The 18267-nt window shown below is 42.0% G+C and overlaps 2 protein-coding genes across 5 annotated transcripts in view; both read left to right on the top strand.

The window, feature by feature from the left end:
• Positions 1–3688: 3688 nt before the first annotated feature.
• On the top strand, positions 3689–16362 carry LOC123573594 (uncharacterized). Of its 2 annotated transcripts, XM_045392635.3 has the most exons (3): positions 5215–5344; positions 7965–10414; positions 12803–16362. In XM_045392635.3, the coding sequence occupies exons 2-3, from the start codon at positions 10291–10293 to the stop codon at positions 13435–13437; spliced, it is 759 nt and encodes a 252-aa protein (XP_045248570.2). In that variant the 5' UTR covers positions 5215–5344; positions 7965–10290; the 3' UTR covers positions 13438–16362. The 2 variants fall into 2 exon arrangements, with proteins under 2 accessions (XP_073882344.1, XP_045248570.2); XM_074026243.1 differs by having other exon boundaries at positions 3689–10414.
• Positions 15763–18267, top strand: part of PRRX1 (paired related homeobox 1) — a 75356-nt gene continuing 72851 nt past the window's right edge. For all 3 annotated transcript variants that reach the window (XM_065524126.2, XM_005539963.5, XM_065524161.2), the window contains exon 1: positions 15763–17111. In XM_065524126.2, coding sequence (XP_065380198.1) covers positions 16871–17111 — 241 coding nt within the window. In that variant the 5' untranslated portion in view covers positions 15763–16870. The remainder of the gene's footprint in view (positions 17112–18267) is intronic.

Genomic DNA, 18267 nt, shown 5'->3' on the forward strand with positions numbered 1-18267 from the left:
CTTAATGTTGTCCATAGGTTCTTGAAAACTGTGACTTAAGCAAAACAGCATATAACAAAATCAATTTTACCATAGGCTAATTGATATAAACAAGATTTAAGTTCCTATGGCATACTTCTGGTCATGCACACGAAAAAATCACTAAGCTTTTTTTTTTAAAAAGAAGACCAAATATTTCTAATATTAAACATTGAAATAACAGTGAGCTCTACATACATTAAAGAAAGATTAATAAAAGCAAGTAAGACATGTATTTGTCCAAGTTTTGGCTAGTCATTGAGTGACAATGGTCATAGCGGTGGTGGGTTAAATCAAAGAATGTTTGCAAAGCAAAAACTGTAATGAGCTCTTCCTATCCACATGCCATTAGAAAATATAACAAATGTGGTGGGCTTGCCAAGTGCTTTTGTACTGCATCATTTATTGCCATGCACTGTATGGTTATTGTACACTTTACTGATTTTTATTTGACAATAATTTATGTCTATTCATTCATTTCCCAAACCATTTATTCCAGTTCAGGGTCATGGGTGGCCTCCCATGACCCTATCCCAGCAGCTCAGGATGCAAGGTGAGAACCAACCCTGAACAGGACACCATTCCATCTCAGAGCCATTCACCCCTCACCACACTCACTTAGACTGGGACCAGTGAGATACAACAAATCACCTAATGTGCACAGCTTTGGGATATGGGAGGAAACTGGAGTATCCAAGAAACCCCATGAAGGCATGGTGAGAACATGCAAATTTCACACAGACAGTGGCTCTGGTCAGAAATCGAATTTTTTCTTCATCAATTTTATAGCAAAACGATATTGAGTAAAATGATGTTATTTGAAGACCTGCTGTGCTAAGATGCCATTGTAGAAGAAAGTCAGAGGAAGGGGAAGCAAACTGAAAGACTGAGCACTGATATCTCAAAAAAGATGAAATTACCTTTGAGAGACGATTACACACTCCCAGGGGTCTGAGATGCTGTTAATTACTTAATTTAGGCTTTTCCTTGGCCCTGATGGATGAAGGGCTAGGATAATAGCTGTTATAGAAATTTAAAACAATACTTCTTTTAAGATTTGAGGAATAGAGTAAATTTAGTCCCCCAGATCCCTCTGTTTTCCTCCTTTAGCCTCTACTTCACCCTCACTTGATCCCCTTGAGTTACTTTGCACTACACTGGCAATTCAAAACATAAAAATATCACAAGGAAGAGGAAAACAATGATACCTATGCTTATATTATTAAAGGGTTCATATCCCAAAATAGGGTTAACACAGATTGTTTTAGAATCTGTCTAGTTTTTGAATTCTTTTCCTGAAGATGGAGTAAAGAGGGAAGATATATAGTCAGCATGCAGACTTGCTGTTTTTCTTGGTAAAACAATGGAAAAGAGGGAATTACAAAATGAATACTTACCCTATAAATCAGAGAATACCTGCACTTAGATTATTTTTTCTCTTTATCTTTACACCCACCCTATTTTTGAAAGGTATTCATTCTTTGCAATGAAAAACTCATTTGCCATGTCAATACAATGGTATTTCACATCTGAAATACCATTCAGACCCTTGAATTGGTATTTCTTTACATCATTAATGCATTCCAGCATGATACACCATCTAGCAAGGTACTTAAGAGTGCAAGCCTTGTCATAAGAGGGAACCAGATTCTAACCATGCCTGGGTGACCCCCTGGGAAAACTACTTAAGTTTGATTTTCTTATCTGTAAAAGACAATAGTAAAACTTACCTTATGGTGTTATTGTGAAGATTAAATGAGATAAAGGATATATACTTAGCACAGTGTTTATCATATAGCGAATACTCATTAAGCCATTATTACTACTATTACAGTTCCTTGGTTATAAAATTGAGGTCAGTGTGAACAACTGGATAGCTGGGAGAGAATTATCATGGTCTTATATATTTCAGATGCCTGTGTGCAATGCTATATACTTAGTATATAATTTCATCAGACACAAAAAACATAGTTAAAATCCTGCTAAATATTAGAAGACAATTTGTGAAAATACTTTGTTTTTTGGAGCAATTGATATTCTGTTTTAAGCATTTTATTCACATTTCTTACTCATTCTTACAGAAATCCTCTGTGGTAGATAAATACCAAAAACTGAGCCTCTGATTTCTTGCTTGAACTATAGTTTCTGTGAGAAATGTAATCATATGAGATGTTTTCAGCTTGAGAAGTAGAATATGGAGACAACCAAATTTTTTCTTAAATAAATGAAATGTACAAATGGTACTCTGTGCCTGACATTTTTAAATCAACATTATCTTTGTGAGATTTAACCATGTTGCTGCATGTAGCAGCAGACAGTTTTCAACTATATAAATGTATCAATTTTTTTTAACCCATAATACTGACATTTGGGTTATTTGCAGTTTGGATCTATTACAAATAGTGCATTACTGTTTGTGTGTGTGTGTCTGTGTGTGTGTGTATTTCTTTGGGTACACGTATGAAAGCATTTCTGTTGGATTGTTACCTATGACCCAGAATAAAATGTCTAGGTCATGGCATATATTTGACTTTGGTAGGTGCCGCCCGTTTTCAAAAGTTGTGTCAATTTATATTCCCTGAAGCAGTGTGTGGGAGTTTCAGTTGGTTGTACCAAGTTACCAGCAGTATATGAGTATTTCACTGTATGAGAGTGGTGGTGTAACTATTCTAAATTCTTTTTTTTTTTTTTTTTTTTGAGACGGAGTCTCGCTCTGTCACCCAGGCTGGAGTGAGGTGGCCTGATCTCAGCTCACTGCAAGCTCCGCCTCCCGGGTTTATGCCATTCTCCTGCCTCAGCCTCCCGAGTAGCTGGGACTACAGGCGCCCGCCACCTCGCCCAGCTAGTTTTTTTTGTATCTTTTTAGTAGAGACGGGGTTTCACCGTGTTAGCCAGGATGGTCTCGATCTCCTGACCTCGTGATCCGCCCGTCTCGGCCTCCCAAAGTGCTGGGATTACAGGCTTGAGCCACCGCGCCCGGCCAACTATTCTAAATTCTTAAAAGCACTGTCTATTTCGTTTAACTATTTTGGTGATTGTATGATGTTATCTTAATGTGGCTTTAGATTAGATATATCACTATGTCATTTTCACATAAAAAGAGCTTTATTTCTTTCTTTCCAATTTTTTTTAAATTTTTTTTTCTTCTTTTTTCTTGTACTGCCTAGGGCCTTAAAAAAATGTAAATAGAAATGATATTAGTAGGCATCTTTGTCCCATTCTAAATCTCAAGGGGAAAGCTTTGTATATTTTACCAGCAAGTATTATTTTTTCAGTATACTTTTCCTAAGTGTTATTTACCAGATTGAGGGACTTGTTTTGTATCCCCAGTTTGTTAAGGTTTTTAAAAATGATTATGAATGTGTAATTTTATCAAATACTATTTCTTCATGAGTTTAGATAAACATCTAATTTTTCTTTTCTATTCTCTTAAAGTGGTGAATGACATTGATTGACTTTTTAATATTAAACCAGCTTTGCATTCCTGGAATAAACTCAACTTGATTGTGAAGTATTATGATTTTTGTATATTACTCAATTTGATTTGTCAGTATTTCACATAATAGTTTTGTTTGTTTACTTATAGAGATTGGCCTGTAATTTTCCTTTCTTGTGATTTTCTTTTCTTATAATGTCCCATTTTGGTTTTGTTTTCAGAATTATGCTGGCCTCATAAAACAAGTTGAGATTTGTGTCCTCTTTATTCATTCTTCAGAAGAATATTTATAATACTGCTATTATTGCTTTTTTAAATTAGTGAAAAAATTTATCCTTCATGCCATCTGAGTCTGTCTGAAGATCTCTGAGTGGAAAAGATTAACTCAATTTCTTTAAAATGCGTAAGATTACTCGTATTTTCTAATTATTCTTGTGTTAATCTTCTTAAATTCTATTCTGTTTTGTTTGTTTAAGATGGAGTCTCACCCTGTCCACAGGCTGGAATGCGGTGGCGCGATCTTGGCTTACTGCAACCTCTGACTCCCTGGTTCAAGCGATTCTCCTGCCTCAGCCTCCGGAGTAGCTGGGACTACAGGCGCACCACCATGCCCAGCTAATTTTTGTATTTTTAGTAGAGACCGGTTTTCACCATGTTAGCCAGGATGGTCTCGATCTTCTGACCTTGTGATCCACCCGCCTTGGCCCCGGCCTCCCAAAGTGCTGGGATGACAGGCGTGATCCAGCGCACCCAGTTTTTTTTTTTTTTTTTTTTTGAGAAGCAGTCTCACTCTGTCACCCAGGCTGGAGTTTAATGGCGTGATCTCAGCTCACTGCAACCTCTACCTCCTAGGTTCAAGAGATTCTCCTGCCTCAGCCTCCCACATAACTGGGATTACAGGTGCCTGCCACCACATCTGGCTGTTTTTTTTTTAATTTTTTATTTTTAGTAGAGACAGGGTTTCACCATGTTGGCCAGGCTGGTCTCCAACTCCTGACCTCAGGTGATCCATCTGCTTCGGCTTCCCAAAGTGCTGGGATTACAGGTGTGAGCTACCTTGCCTGGCCGTTAAATTCTGTTTTTAAAGAATCTGTACATTTCTTCTGAATTTACAAATTTATTTGAATGAAAACATAATTACTCTCTTAAGATGTATTTAATATAGAGAGATCTATGTTGATTCCCCTTTTTTTACCCCAATATTGATAATTCACTTTTTTTCTCTTTTGTTCTTTCTTAGACTTACAATGAACTTACTGATTTTCTTGGTCTCTTCAAAGTATCTGCTTTTAGCTTTGTGGACTTTCTCCATTGCACCTCCTTTTTTTCTCTCTGATTAGTTTCAATTCATCTTTATTGCTTCTTTTATTCTACTTTATTAGTGTTTAATCTTCAGTTTTTTATGTTTTTGAGATAGATACTTGAATCACAGGAAAAAAGACTGAAAACCTTTTTTCCCTAATATATCTTAAGACTATAAAACTATAAAATCACCATTACAAATATTCTCAGGTGCATTCTATATGTTGGATATGTAGGATTTTCACTGTGTAGTCCAAAATGTTTCTAGCTTCCATTGAAATTTCTTCTTTGATAAATAGTTAATAGAATAAAATAGCTTAATTTCCAAGCATATTGGAATCTTCTGGTTATCTCTTCTGATTATGTCTTTATTTAACACTTGAATTCTAGCTTGAGCATTTAATTGACTAGTTTCAATGCCTTGAATAATTTTGAAACTCATTTAATGGCTCTGCATATATTTTTCTGCCTTAGTCATTTTTCTGTTGCTACAACTGGATACCTGAGATTGGGTAATTTATAACGAAAATGCATTTATTTTTCATAGTTCTGGTTGCTGGGAAGTCCAGGGTCTTGGAGCCACATCTGGTAAGAGCCCTATTACTGATAGAGACTTTCTTTAGAGCCCCCAGGGTGCTGCAGGGCATCACATGGCAAGGGAGCTTATTAGAGACAGCCAAACTGGCTTTAATAACAGATCCACTCTCATGATAACTAACCCACTCCTGCAAACCTATTAATCCATTGATGAGGTCAGAGCCCTAAAACCCTTTTGAAGGCTCCATCACATTTGAAAGTTCTCATCTCTTAATGCTGTTACACCGGGGACTGAGTTTCCATATGAGTTTTGAAAGAGACACACATTCAAACCACAGTGCATATAGTCATTAATATTTTGGTCAATGTTATATATGCACTTGGAAAAAATATACATAGTTTGTCATAGTTGACTTCAGTGTTCCATATGTGTCAACTAAGGCCAAGTATTTTTCAGACCTCCCCTCTTTTTAATTTGTTTTTTGTTTGTTTGTTTGTTTGTTTTCTATTATGGAGAAAGAGACATTAAATATTCTCTATAATTATGGTTTTGTATATTTCTCCTCTTGGTTCATCTAATTTTTAATATGTATTTTTGGAAGCCACACTAATAGATGCATACAAAGTTTAATTGTAATGTTTTCATATAACTTTATTTGTTGTTATTAAATATCTTTTTTCATTTCTAAAATTGTTTCTTCCTTTTAAGCTTATCTTTTCTGGTACTCATATGCTTTGTTTTGCTAATCTTTTCCACAAAATGTTCTTCTCATTCTTTTGCTTTTTACTTTTCTTTGCCTTTATATTTAAGGAGTAACTCTTGTAGCAATCTGTAGCAGCATGATGTTTCTTGTCTTTTAATTTGTGTATTTAGACCATAAGACATTGTTGTTATTATTATTTTTACAGTCAATAGTCATTCAGATTTATTGACATATTTGCCTTTATTTTGCACTTTATTTCTTCCTGAATTTCTATGTTTCTAAGTAAAATCATTTTAGAATGATGTGTTTAGTGTGAGTTTGCTGGTAGCAAATTATCTCAAGTTTTACTTTGTCTGAAACTATCTTCATTTTGTTTTAACAAAGATATTTTCACTAGGCATAGAACTTCAGGAGGGCAGTTATTTGTTTTCAGTACTTAAACAATGTCATCCCATTGTCTCTGGCTTTCATTGTTTCCGTTGAGCAGTCAGCCTGAAGTCTTGCTTTTGCTACTTTGGGGTCAAAATATCCTTATTTCTCTGGTCCTTTAAAATTTTTTCCTTTTTGTTGTTTGTGTTTTGTTTGTATCTCACCAGTCTTATTACGATATATGTAGGTATCATTTTCTTTTATTTGTATTTATTCATCTTGTTTAAAGAACTTCTTGAATGAGTGACTTGATGTCTTCCATCAACTTTGGACAAATTTCAGTCAGATCCAATTTCTTTAAATTTGCCCCTATCCTCTCTTTATCCTTCTTCTGAAATTCAACTACATGGATGTTAGATATTATCCATATGTCTATATCTTATCATATATATATTTTCTTTTTTTCTATACTTCTCATTATTTTTGCTCTCTGCTTCAGTCTTTTCTTCTGACCTATTTATTTTCCAGCTCACTAATTCTCTCTTGAGCTGTGTCACATATCCTGATAAACTCATCTATTGAGTTCTTAAGTTCAGTTTTTGCGTTTTTTAGTTCTAGAAATTTCATTCAATTCTTACAGTTGCATGTTTTCTGGTGAAATTCTCATCTTATCATTTATTACTTTGATTATGTTAATTACAGCTATTTTTTAGTCCATGTCTGCTACTTCCAAAACCTGGGCCATCTTTTTCTGTTGTGTATTATTTGTCTTGGACTTACTTTTTAATATACTAGATTTTTTGGTGCTTTTTTGGTTATTTTTATCAATTGGACATTTTGTATAAACATTAAAATGATTCTAAGCTGGATGTGGTGGCTCACGCCTGTAATCCCAGCGCTTCAGCACTTTGGGAGGCTGAGGTGGGTGGATCACTTGAGGTCAGGAGTTTACGACCAGCCTGGCCAACAGAGCGAAACAAGTCTGACTTACCTCAGAGCATCCTTGTCTGGAATATAGGTTTGCTCAAGTCTTGAATGCCTTGGCAGGTGTCTGATATTTGAAGTGAGGAAGATATAAATATTTTTAGGTTCTTAAGTTGCTTTTGGAGGGAGCACTACTCTTCTGCTATAAGCTACTACATCATTGCCAAATGAATTTCTCAACTAACTTTTATTGAGTATTTATTACCTGCCAGGCACTATGTTAGGTCTTACTTATTATCTTACTTTTTTTTCAGATGTACTTTGAGCTTCTGAGACTCAAAGTGTGAGACTCAGAGGAACTAAGTTACTTGCTCAGAATTTCTTTAAAGAGGTAGAAGCAAAGAATAAACTTTCAAAGCCGCTACAGCCTCTAGTCTTTACACCACGTTAGGGACAAAATAGGATGTAATACAGTGTCTGGTAATGGTTAAAGATTAATGGTGAACTACTACTTTATGTCATTTGGTCCAAAATAGAATATAAATGTTGATATCTTTGATCCTGTGTAACAATTTTTGATGGAGACTGAAACACACAATAGTAACGAATGTTAGAGAGGTCACTAAATCTCTTTTCATATTTTGAAGGAAATAATTCTAACTTTTGGCTTAAAGGAACAGAAGATGCTCAAAAGAACAAATCAGGAAAGAGGAAAGAATAAAAGGGTAAGTAGCAAAAGGAATTCCTTTTTTTTTCCAGTATGTATTCTGGAGATAGGTAGTTGTGGTGCTTTAAATGCAGAGCTGGGTACCAGGTTCATGAAAGACAAAGGTATATATTGCATGAAGAGGTGAATGGTGACTTAACAAAATGTAGAAATAACAGGTTTGTGATCTGCAAAGTACTGATATAGCACATTATTTTAGACTTTTTAATAAAAGTTAGTTTTCTTATTTCCACTGTATAAATCCTTACTTCTTTTCTGTAGTGATAAAGGCAAGAAAAGAATGTCAGGAAAGAATGACAACTGGAGGTAATGACAAATATAACTGGTCCTATATACAGTCATACCTTTTACATTGAGTTCCTCACATATACATTATCTCAAAGCATCACTTTGAGGCAGGAAAGAAAAAAATAGTCTCTGAAATTTTGTGAAATTACTGTGGAGAAAAACTTGAAATAAGGCAGATCCAGGTGTTTTTAACAAGATAAAAACAGGAAAAATTAGGGTAAAATTTATATACCTAACCTAACAGGTATAAAGTGACAAAAGAAGTTGTGACCAGCTTGGATGTTTACCTATGAGCTAGTATTATAGGAAAAGTGGAGATCTGGGAGATAAGAGAGAGACACGTTTAGAAACTTAGAGATTCATAGAAGGGGAGGAAAGCACGTAGAGAAGTGGGTTGTACTTGGTTCCAGATTTACGGGAGCAGCAAGCCAAGGAATGTTATCCAAAGTGGCACACCCACTATGTATGCTGTAAATAAGCACCAAAGTCAGCTGAAGGACCTTATGCATTTCAAATCAGCCTAACTTACCCAGGTCCAGAGAATTTTGTATTTGTACTGTTAGATTCCATCTTATGTCTGCCTGGCCTGGAAACAGAGCTTCAGGGCCCAAAAGTTGAAGAGCTTGCAGAGGCACCAACCTAGCCTGGGATCTCAGCTTAGATGTCTTATTCAGGGCCAATAATCTGGTGAGTATCAGGTTCTCAAATTCTCAGAGTGAGACACAAGAAAACCTACCAGGCATGAATTCTTCCTGCAAAAGAATGAGGGGTTGGCATTGGTTTCTCTTACAGCTCTGTGTGCTGCTGCTTGCGTAGAGCCATTCCCAGTTTTAAGCATCTAAGTTACATGCCTATGCCCATCCTTAAAGGATTTTTCTAAAATAGAAAGATAGCAAGAATTAAGCCTCCTATTACCCTGTGCAGCCCAGAAGAATCTGAGCATAAGGTAAAGAGTGGAGGAAGGGAACTAACATTTTTTGAATATTGACTATGATAAGGCATTTTTCCTTTATTCTCTTTCTTAATCCTCTCAATAGCCATTTGTGGTACATCTGAATCTGCCTGGTGAGTAAGATTTGGGTTCCTCAAGACAGAGAAGGTATGGCACCTGTATACTCATATTTCCTCTGAGAGCATCTGGCAAGACACCTGGACTACTAACTGTTATGTTTATATAATATGAACACACTATAAATATAATACCTACATATTCATATATAGTGTTGCCTATTCACCTCCTCCAGTATTACTTTATTTTCAGTTCCAATTCCACAAGGATTTATTGGCTATTTTGTATCAGGATTGATGCTAGCTAGATAATTTAGGCAGACCTGGAGGTGGCATCAAAGAGGAAGAAATTTGGGATAATTCCTAGGTTTACTACTGGGGCAAGAGTTTAAGTTTATGTTTCTTCAATAAATGTGCAGATCCAGCAAGGAGATAGCTATCTTTTTTTTTCTTCAGATCTTACTATATGCTAAGCACTGTGATAAATTGATTGCCTGCCTTCTTATTTAATTTTCACAAATATATATGGTAGGTGCCATAATTAGAATTATTTGAGTGATGAGTAAGCTGAGGCTTGGAGTGGTAACTTGCCCAGTTTGCAGCAGATGACAGTAAGTAGGTGGACAAGCTTAAGGTTTACATTTTGGACTCACTGACAAACAGGTGGTAGTTAACTGCTATGGTTTGGATATGGTTTGTTTGTTACCACCAAAGCTCATGTTGAAATTTGATCCCTAGTGAGGGCGGGTTGGGGGTGGGGCCTAGTAGGGGGTGTTTGGGTTATGACAGTGGATCCCTCATGAATGGTTCAGTGCTCTTCCAACATTAGTAAATACATTCTTGTTCTCACAAGAGTGAATTAGTTCTCAGGAGAATGGATTCTCATTGGAGTGGGTAGTTATAAGCTGGGATGCCCCTAAGGTTTCCCTCTCTTCATACATGTCCACTTCCCCTTTTACCCTGTCTGCCATAGTGTGATGCAGCAGAATAGGTCTCACCAGAAGCCAGAACTTGAACTTGAACTTCTTATCCTTGAACTTCTCAGCCTGCGGAACCATGAGCTAAACAAACCTCTTTTCTTTATATGTAACCCAGTCTCAGGTATTCTTTTTAATTATTTATTTATTTATTTATTTATTTATTTATTTATTTGAGACAGAGTCTCGTTCTGTCACCCAGACTGGAGTGCAGTGGTGCGATCTTGGCTCACTGCAAGCTCCGCCTCCCGGGTTCACGCCATTCTCCTGCCTCAGCCTCCCAAGTAGCTGGGACTACAGGTAGCCGCCACCATGCCCGACTCATATTTTGTATTTTTAGTAGAGAGAAGGTTTCACCGTGTTAGCCGGGATGGTCTCGATCTCCTGACCTTGTGATCTGCCCACCTCGGCCCCCCAATCAGGTATTCTTTTATAGCAACGTAAAACAGACCAAGACATAACCCATAAAAAGTAAGATATCTTCTAAGAACAACCTATTTATGTTGAAAGACAGTAAAATGAAGACCAGAATTCTGGAGAATATAAATATTTAAGGAGTGAGCAGAGAAAAAGTAATACACTATGAAAACCAAAATAAGTGGTCAGAGAAACAGGGGACCAGGAGAAAAATACTCAAAAAAAAAAAAAAAAAAAAAAAGATGCTCAACACTATCAATTATAGCAGAAGCATTTAGCAAAATAAGGCCTGAGGAATACTTACTGCATTTGTAAATGTGCAGGTCACTAATGTCTTTAGCTAAAGCTGCCTCAGTGGTATATGCAAAGTCAGTGTCCAGCCAGTGATTTGAGGAGCAGATGGGCTTAATGAAACTATTCTAGGTCCCACCTGAATATATTGGGCTTCCCAGCCTATAACAGAGTAGATCCATTAGCAGCTCATTACTTGGAAATGTATTTTTAGTCTGACTTCCTTTAATTATTATAAAATTTCAAAATAACTCAATGAGGCTATTGGATAAAGAATAGAGCATAGGAGAAATGCTCCTGAAATAACACGTTTATTACAAGAATCAGAATTGGAAGGATAAAGGAGAGTTCCTTTCAGGCCTGACATAAAGACTCCTTCTAAAAAGATTAAAATATGGGAACCCTGCAGAATCCATTTTGCATTTGTCTTTTGCCCTGTATCATTGCTAATGAATATGTCCTAGATTGTCAACCATGAGAAAGAAAGCATTTTCATTCCCACAGCATGTCATTCTCCTGAGAGTGGTGGTGTCTTCTTTATGTGTCATGGAACCTGTGACCTGTCACCTGATTGTCATGTTAGTTTATTAACATGTCAGGGCGTGCCACCCCTGGTTTCCACCTCAGAAAGGAAATTGCTTAGGGTGGGAGACATTCTGCTAGCCAGATAAGGCAGAGTTCTGCCAACTTTCAGTGCCAGGGAAACCCTAGACAGTAATCAGTACCAAACCTGACTATTAATAGGACCACCCAAAGGCACGTGGCTGGGAACCAAACCTCTCTCCTACCTTGGTCTGATCTATTGGCAAGTTTCCCTGCTAGATCCAGCTTTGCTCCCACATACATGGGGAGGAATTCAAAAACAGAAATTGTAAAGGAGGTAGGGCAGAAGGAATGGTTGGAAAGTGGGTCTCAGATGCTGGAAGGGTCATAAGGGAGAAGTTTCTGGTTAGTTACATCATGCAGGGCTTCAAACTTCAAAAAATAATAATTGATGGATGGAAGTCAAAGCTAAAGCCAAAGAAAGGCCTACACATGTTCAGAGATTTTGAGTTAGAAATTCTCTTTTTCCAGCTCTCTCTCCCACCCCCAAAAATCACTTGGGGAAAGCAAAGTAGTGATTAAGGAACTACAGGGGCAACAGCAGGCTATTCTCTGGGGCCTTCTAAATGCCAAGCCAAGCCTACCGCCTGCTTGGGAGATGAGTATGTGCTCTCCTCCAAAACTTCCTCAAGTCTCCTCTCCTGACATCTTTCTGCCAGATGGTAGTTCGAATTCTCAAGGTGCTTGGCCCTCCTGGTTCCTACAACGTGAGCCAAGCCCAGAGAACTTTGGTCCATCAGTTTCCCCCTTGCTCCACCCCTCTTGCGAGCAGGACCTGGAACCTGGAGGTCAAGGAGAGGCTAGGAGTACCGACCTATGGCGCTCTGGGAAGGAGCTCCCAGCTTGTCCATGGATGCCTTTGGGAGAGCATCAGCTCTGGCTAGGAGGGTTTCCGGAGCGCCTTCTCCAGCTGAAGCACGCCTTTTGTCCTTTATGAGGTGAACGCATTATCAGCTCTGACTTGAATTTCCCTGTAGGGTTATCCCGATATTTTAAAATTACAATCCAGACTCTTAACAAATTACGAATGTGTGTAAACATAATCAGAGTGTGGATGCAATCCACTTGTAATTGCTAATAGAAAAAAAGGAAAAGAAAAAAACCACAAAGACTTAAACAAGCAAGAAAAACCGGGGAGGGGGGGTTGGGGGGCGGGGGGATCAGTTCTGCAGGGTGTTTGCCTTTGTGATTTGCTTCCTAGGGGGCTCTCCCAACGCGTCCCGCAGCCCACCCTGCCTCCCGACTCCCTGCGGTGATGTCCGGGCTAGAGGAATCCAGGGCTTGGTCCCTGCAGCTGAGGCCTACGGGATATCCCGGGAAAGAGCAGCCTCTCACGGTGTTGAAGAGCCCCTCAAGCCTTCGCGCTCTGGTGGCCTCCCTCCGCCGAATTCTGAGAAAAGCACTGCGGAACGGCGGAAGAGGGCCCTGCTGCTTGCCTCGCGCTCCCCGGGGACCGCGACTAAGTCCCCGACGCCGCTCTTCCCTTTCCCTGAGGACCCTGGGACTCTGCTCCCGAGTTCCAGCTCCAAGGACTCAAGGACACTCTCCGTTCCTCACTCTTCAAAGGCCACCTCCTTTTCTAGAGGTGGGCTCCCCGACCTTGTGCTTCTAGAGCTGCAGGAGCGGCGCTGCACAGGTCTAACAAGCCCGGCACATTGGCGGGTGTTCGAGCTCTCAGTTCGAAAGACATTTGGGGAAAATACTGCACATAGAAATTTATATTATACATTACGTATATTATATAATATTATGTATATAGTCGATAAATTAGCAAATGTGTGCGGTGTTTTTCTTGAAACCGTTAGCATCCTAGTTGGTATTAGTGGTATTGGTTGATATTAACACGAATGACAAGTGGGTGATTTTCAAGAAGCGCCCAGTCCCTCCGAATATCATCGGAGACGTCTGCGTATGCCTCCGGATGCCCATCTATAAACTCTCTTGCTTGTGGCTATTCCTCACTCACCAACCATATTGACCATTCACCCGGATAAGGCAACTTCCTCGGAAGGGCGATCTGAGGACGCTGACCCCCTAAATGACTGAGGACGCTGGATCTTCAGGGCGAACATCGTGTCTTGGGGATGCCAAAAGTCCCCAGCCCTTACCCAGACCTTTATTACGAGGGGCAATTCGGTCTGTGTAGGGGACAAACAGCAACGTTAAAACGCAAGTGTGTAAATGAGGATGGAGAATGCGAAAGGAGAGAGAGGCAAGGAGCTGCTCCAATTCTAGGGAGGTTTTGGGGAGGCTGATCCGCTCCAAGGACAAACCGCTGGGAAGGGAGAAACGGCCCACATCGAACTGCCCGGTGGAAACCTCTCTGCGCTATTAGATTGCGTCCAGTACAGCAGATGGCACGAGCACGTGCGGCGCTCAGCTTAGGCTCTCGGAGGCAGCTGAGTTGGAAATTCCGACGAAAGGCACCCACACACTCCCACTCTGCGCTGGCCCACCCGCGTGCACGCCCACCCCCCACGCGCGTCGATTTCACTCTAGCTCAGAAGCGCACAGATGTTTACAGCTTAGAGCCGGTACCGCTGGGGAGATCGAGCGACGTGCGCGGCGCACAGTGCGGCGCTGGCAGGGCTCTGGGCTCCCGGTCGGGGGTTCGAGTGGCCCAGGGATGGGAGTGGGGGTGGGGAGATTGGGGGGAGGGAGAAGAACTGCAGAAAGGAGGGGGGAGTGGGTGGACTAATGATGAAAAAGTCTCCTCCATCCCTGCTCCTTAATTAAATGCATGGAAAGAACCGAGGCGAGCACATCTGGTTTCAATCTGCAGCCCTTTGATGGCATCAAATGTTCTTTTCCCAGATCAGGGCTGGAAGTTCTGGGCTAACTATGGCCGTTTGGAGCCCAGAAACCATTTACACACACTCGTACCCTTCTTTCTCTCCAGTCAAGCCTCTTGGCTATGGGACGAAAAAAAAAAAAGTCTAGCAATCAAGGGAGTGCGGGAGTACGGATGCATGTGTGTGTGTGCGCGCGCGTTTAAAGAACATAAAACGCCACAAATAAGCACTTAATATTTTACTTAGTCGTCATATAGTAACTCATTTCTAATGAGACTGTTAAAGCTGTTACCAAATTCCAACAGGTCATGAAAAAACTGCTCAGCACCTCTCTGTCTTCTGTCAAGTTAGGGCTCCGCAGACGGACGACAGAGGATTATCCGTAAACTTAAATGGGGGTTCCTCCGCCCCTCTCTGTCCTCCCGGCACCACAGCCAGGCCGGACGCAGAACCGCACGGAAGCCTCCCCTACTCCCGCCTCTGTGAGTGCTCCTGCCTGCTCCAAGGAATCTGGGCAGCGGGACCCTCTAGGTTTAGCGTCCTCGCCTGGGGAAGCAACCTTGGCCGTACCATAGAAGTTACAAAATCGGCAGGGGGTAGGGAGAAATATTATAATATATTTTTGGAGTCCTTTCCTCCAGTTTAATAAACACGTACATTTCTCATTGCCCTAGCCCTGGTATTCCTAATGGCTGGGAAAGCCTCAAATAAACTCGGTGCCCTCTAGATCTCCCCAACCTGCCTTCAGTCCTTGCGAGAGGCGTAAGAGAACTTCCCATTAGCATCCCTCTTGTTATTTTATTACATTATTTAATAGGCTCCCTCTACGGAACCAAAAATAGCCTTAATATGCTTACTTTCTCCCTGTACTCCCCCCCAAAACTGTTAGAACAGCAGAAAATGTGTGTATGTGTGTGTGTGTGTGTGTGTGTATGTGTGTGTGTTTTAAAGGTGGTGGGGGAAGGCAGAAGGAGAAGAAAATCTGATTGTGATGGTGGTGGATTTTTTCCAAATTTCCCCACAGCTGTTATCAAAACATGCAAATGAGATTTTCCAACAGGATCTTAAACAAATCTGGAGGAGTTAATGCCGAAGCAAAATAATCCGCACGTTTGAAGTGACTGTGAGTTTCAGTTTGTCTTTTCTCCCGTGATATTATTGCAAGGGAATGATAATTAGACCTTTAGAAATCCAAAGGGGCTTTCTTGCTCTCTTCCCTCTCTCATTTCTCTTCTCTCGTTCTCTCTCTCTCTCTCTCTCCTTCCCTCTCTCTCTCCTTCCCTCCCTTCCTCTCTCCCTCCCTCTCTCTTGTTCCCTCCCTCTCCCTTTCTTTCTAACTCTGATGTTGGCAAAGGGGGTTTTCTTAATCAGACTGTTTTTTGGTCCCAGGGAAAGGAGGAAGAAGGAGATTGTGATGGAGAAAGGGGGTCTGTGAAACGTCAGGCACCGCACAAAGGCTTTGCCACGTAATTACAGGCTCCTATTAAGTCGAGATCTGCCCTCCCAGGGGTCTCCAATTTTCTTGTATTCCCTACAAAGCCTCCTCTGCATGCCAGTTTGTGCCTTTTGAAGTGCCAGAGAGCTTCTTGATCCAACTGAGAAGGAAAAAGGAGCCCAGCAAGAAGAGGGGGAGAGAGAGAAGGGAAAGGGGGGAACCCAACAGCACCCTCCTTCGGACTCTTGAAGCCTTTTTTTTTTAATTCTTAATTTTTTTTTTTTTTTTTTTACTCTTTACAAAAAGTAAAGTGAGAATCCTGCTCTCTAATACATCTGCAAGACATCACCCTCTCCTCCTGAAACTTTAGTCACTCCTGAGAATCCACAGGAGTGCAGAGAGGGGGGAACACGTTTTCTTGAAGATGTTTTAAAGCTGGAACAAGCCTTCTTCTGTTGGTGCTTGAACTCTTGCCTGGGAATAACTTTTTTAACCTTTGAAAAAAACCCTTCACTTTGATTCTTCTCTCCCACCCCTTCTTCTCTCTTCTTCTGTTTGCCTAACTCCCCCGCCCTGCTGGCCTCCGCTTTCCTTTCTCCCCCTTATTATTATTTTTAGTCTGTGCGTGTGGACACTTTTGGAGAGTTGGAAGGGATTTTTTTCTCCTGACTTGAACATAGGGTGACTTTTTAATATTGTATTTTAGTGTGGATTATCTCTTTGGACCGCCCCGGACTTGGCCTCAGGAAAGCAACCAAGGCTGTGGAAGGCGGCTGGTGCAGAACGCTCTGCTCTACAGAAGGGGGTCCCCCGCCCTCTTTTCCACTTTTTTTTTTTTTTGGCCTTCCTCTCCTTCCCTCCCTCTTCCTCTCCTCTCTCTCTCTCTCTCTCTCTCTCTCTCTCTCTCTCTCTCTCTCTCTCTCTCTCTCCACTACCCCCCTCTTTCTTCCCCACTCGGCTCCTCTCCCCCCTTGCGCCCACAGCGTTTGGTGTTGATTCGAGCGGGAAGAGAGGGGGGTGGGTGGGATCGGTGGGGGAGACCATGACCTCCAGCTACGGGCACGTTCTGGAGCGGCAACCGGCGCTGGGCGGCCGCTTGGACAGCCCGGGCAACCTCGACACTCTGCAGGCGAAAAAGAACTTCTCCGTCAGTCACCTGCTAGACCTGGAGGAAGCCGGGGACATGGTGGCGGCACAGGCGGACGAGAACGTGGGTGAGGCTGGCCGGAGCCTGCTGGAGTCGCCGGGACTCACCAGCGGCAGCGACACCCCGCAGCAGGACAGTGAGTGAGGGGCGCATGCCCACGGGGGTGTGTGCCCGGGACAGAGGGCGGGGACCGGTGTAGGGCAGCGAGAGCTCCTCCGCGGCCAGAAAGACTAGGTCCTGGGACCAGGATAGGTGGTGGCAGACTTCAAAGGAAGGGCCAGTTACAGGGGAAACCAGATAAGAAAAGCGGGTCTCGGTCGAGGGCATAGCCAAGGAGGACGCTGGAGAGAGGCTCCAAGGGCCGGGGACACTCCGAGGCCCTGCGGTCTTAGGCAGGGACTCTGTCCGCCGCGGACTCTCTTTACTTTGGTCAGGCACCGGCTCGGTTCATCCCGCACGCGGGGCGGCGGGACTGGGATGGGAAAAGGTCTTAGCGGGGTGCAAACTCAGAGAGCCACCCCTGTTTGGGAAAGCAGCGGGTTAAAGATGCTGAGTCGGGTTCGAAGGGCTTCTCTCAGGCAGCGTATGACGGCTTGTGGGAGGGCACCAGGCACAGGGAGCAGGACTTGACACTCCACGCGGGCACCGTAAGGCCGAGCGCGACTTGGAGGCCGCGAGAGAACGCCCGGCCCGAGACACTGGAGCTGCTCTCTGCCCCCTGCTGTTGCCTCTACAGCAAATGGGTTTGAGACTGGCAGAGTCAAAAGCCCGGCTGCCTCTGGAAAACTCAGGCCAAGCAAAGGGAATGTCCTTTACGGGTGAAACCTGAAATCCAGCCCTGCAGGATCCCGCACAGGCAAGCTGCATCTGGGAGGCGCGGGCTTCAGTGCGGAGGTCAGAGTCACTTTAGAGGAGCTCTCCCTATTGGCTCTTAAACGTCCAAGAAAGTCTAGTTTCCCTTCCCCATATTCACTGACCAACCTCGCGCCCCATGAAAATCTCACTTCGCTAGTGCCTTAAAAAGAGACTGCAAATGTATCCCCATGTCCCCAAGCCTGTAACAGACCGGTCACCCTGTTCATCCCAGGTGACATGTGGCCAGATACGTACAGATACTCCCTCTTCTCCTCGAGGTTGCAAGAGTCTGAACTTAGCTGTAAGTCCTCAAATGAGGCTGTTCACTTTCTATATCAGTAGTTGCTGGTTACCATTTTGTCTTCAAATTTGGAAACCTGGGAACCAGGGGACCCGCCAGCATTCTATGATTTTCACAAAACATTGTCTATTTCAGA

The sequence above is a fragment of the Macaca fascicularis genome, chromosome 1, assembly GCF_037993035.2.
Source record: "Macaca fascicularis isolate 582-1 chromosome 1, T2T-MFA8v1.1".
In the NCBI taxonomy this organism is placed as follows: Eukaryota; Metazoa; Chordata; class Mammalia; order Primates; family Cercopithecidae; genus Macaca; species Macaca fascicularis.

Coding starts and splice junctions, on each gene's coding strand:
- LOC123573594 (XM_074026243.1), top strand. CDS start 10,291: ATGCAGCAGAATAGGTCTCACCAGAAGCCAGAACTTGAACTTGAACTT. Junction 10,415..12,802: donor TATATGTAACCCAGTCTCAG/GTATTCTTTTTA, acceptor TTTGCTTCCTAG/GGGGCTCTCCCAACGCGTCC.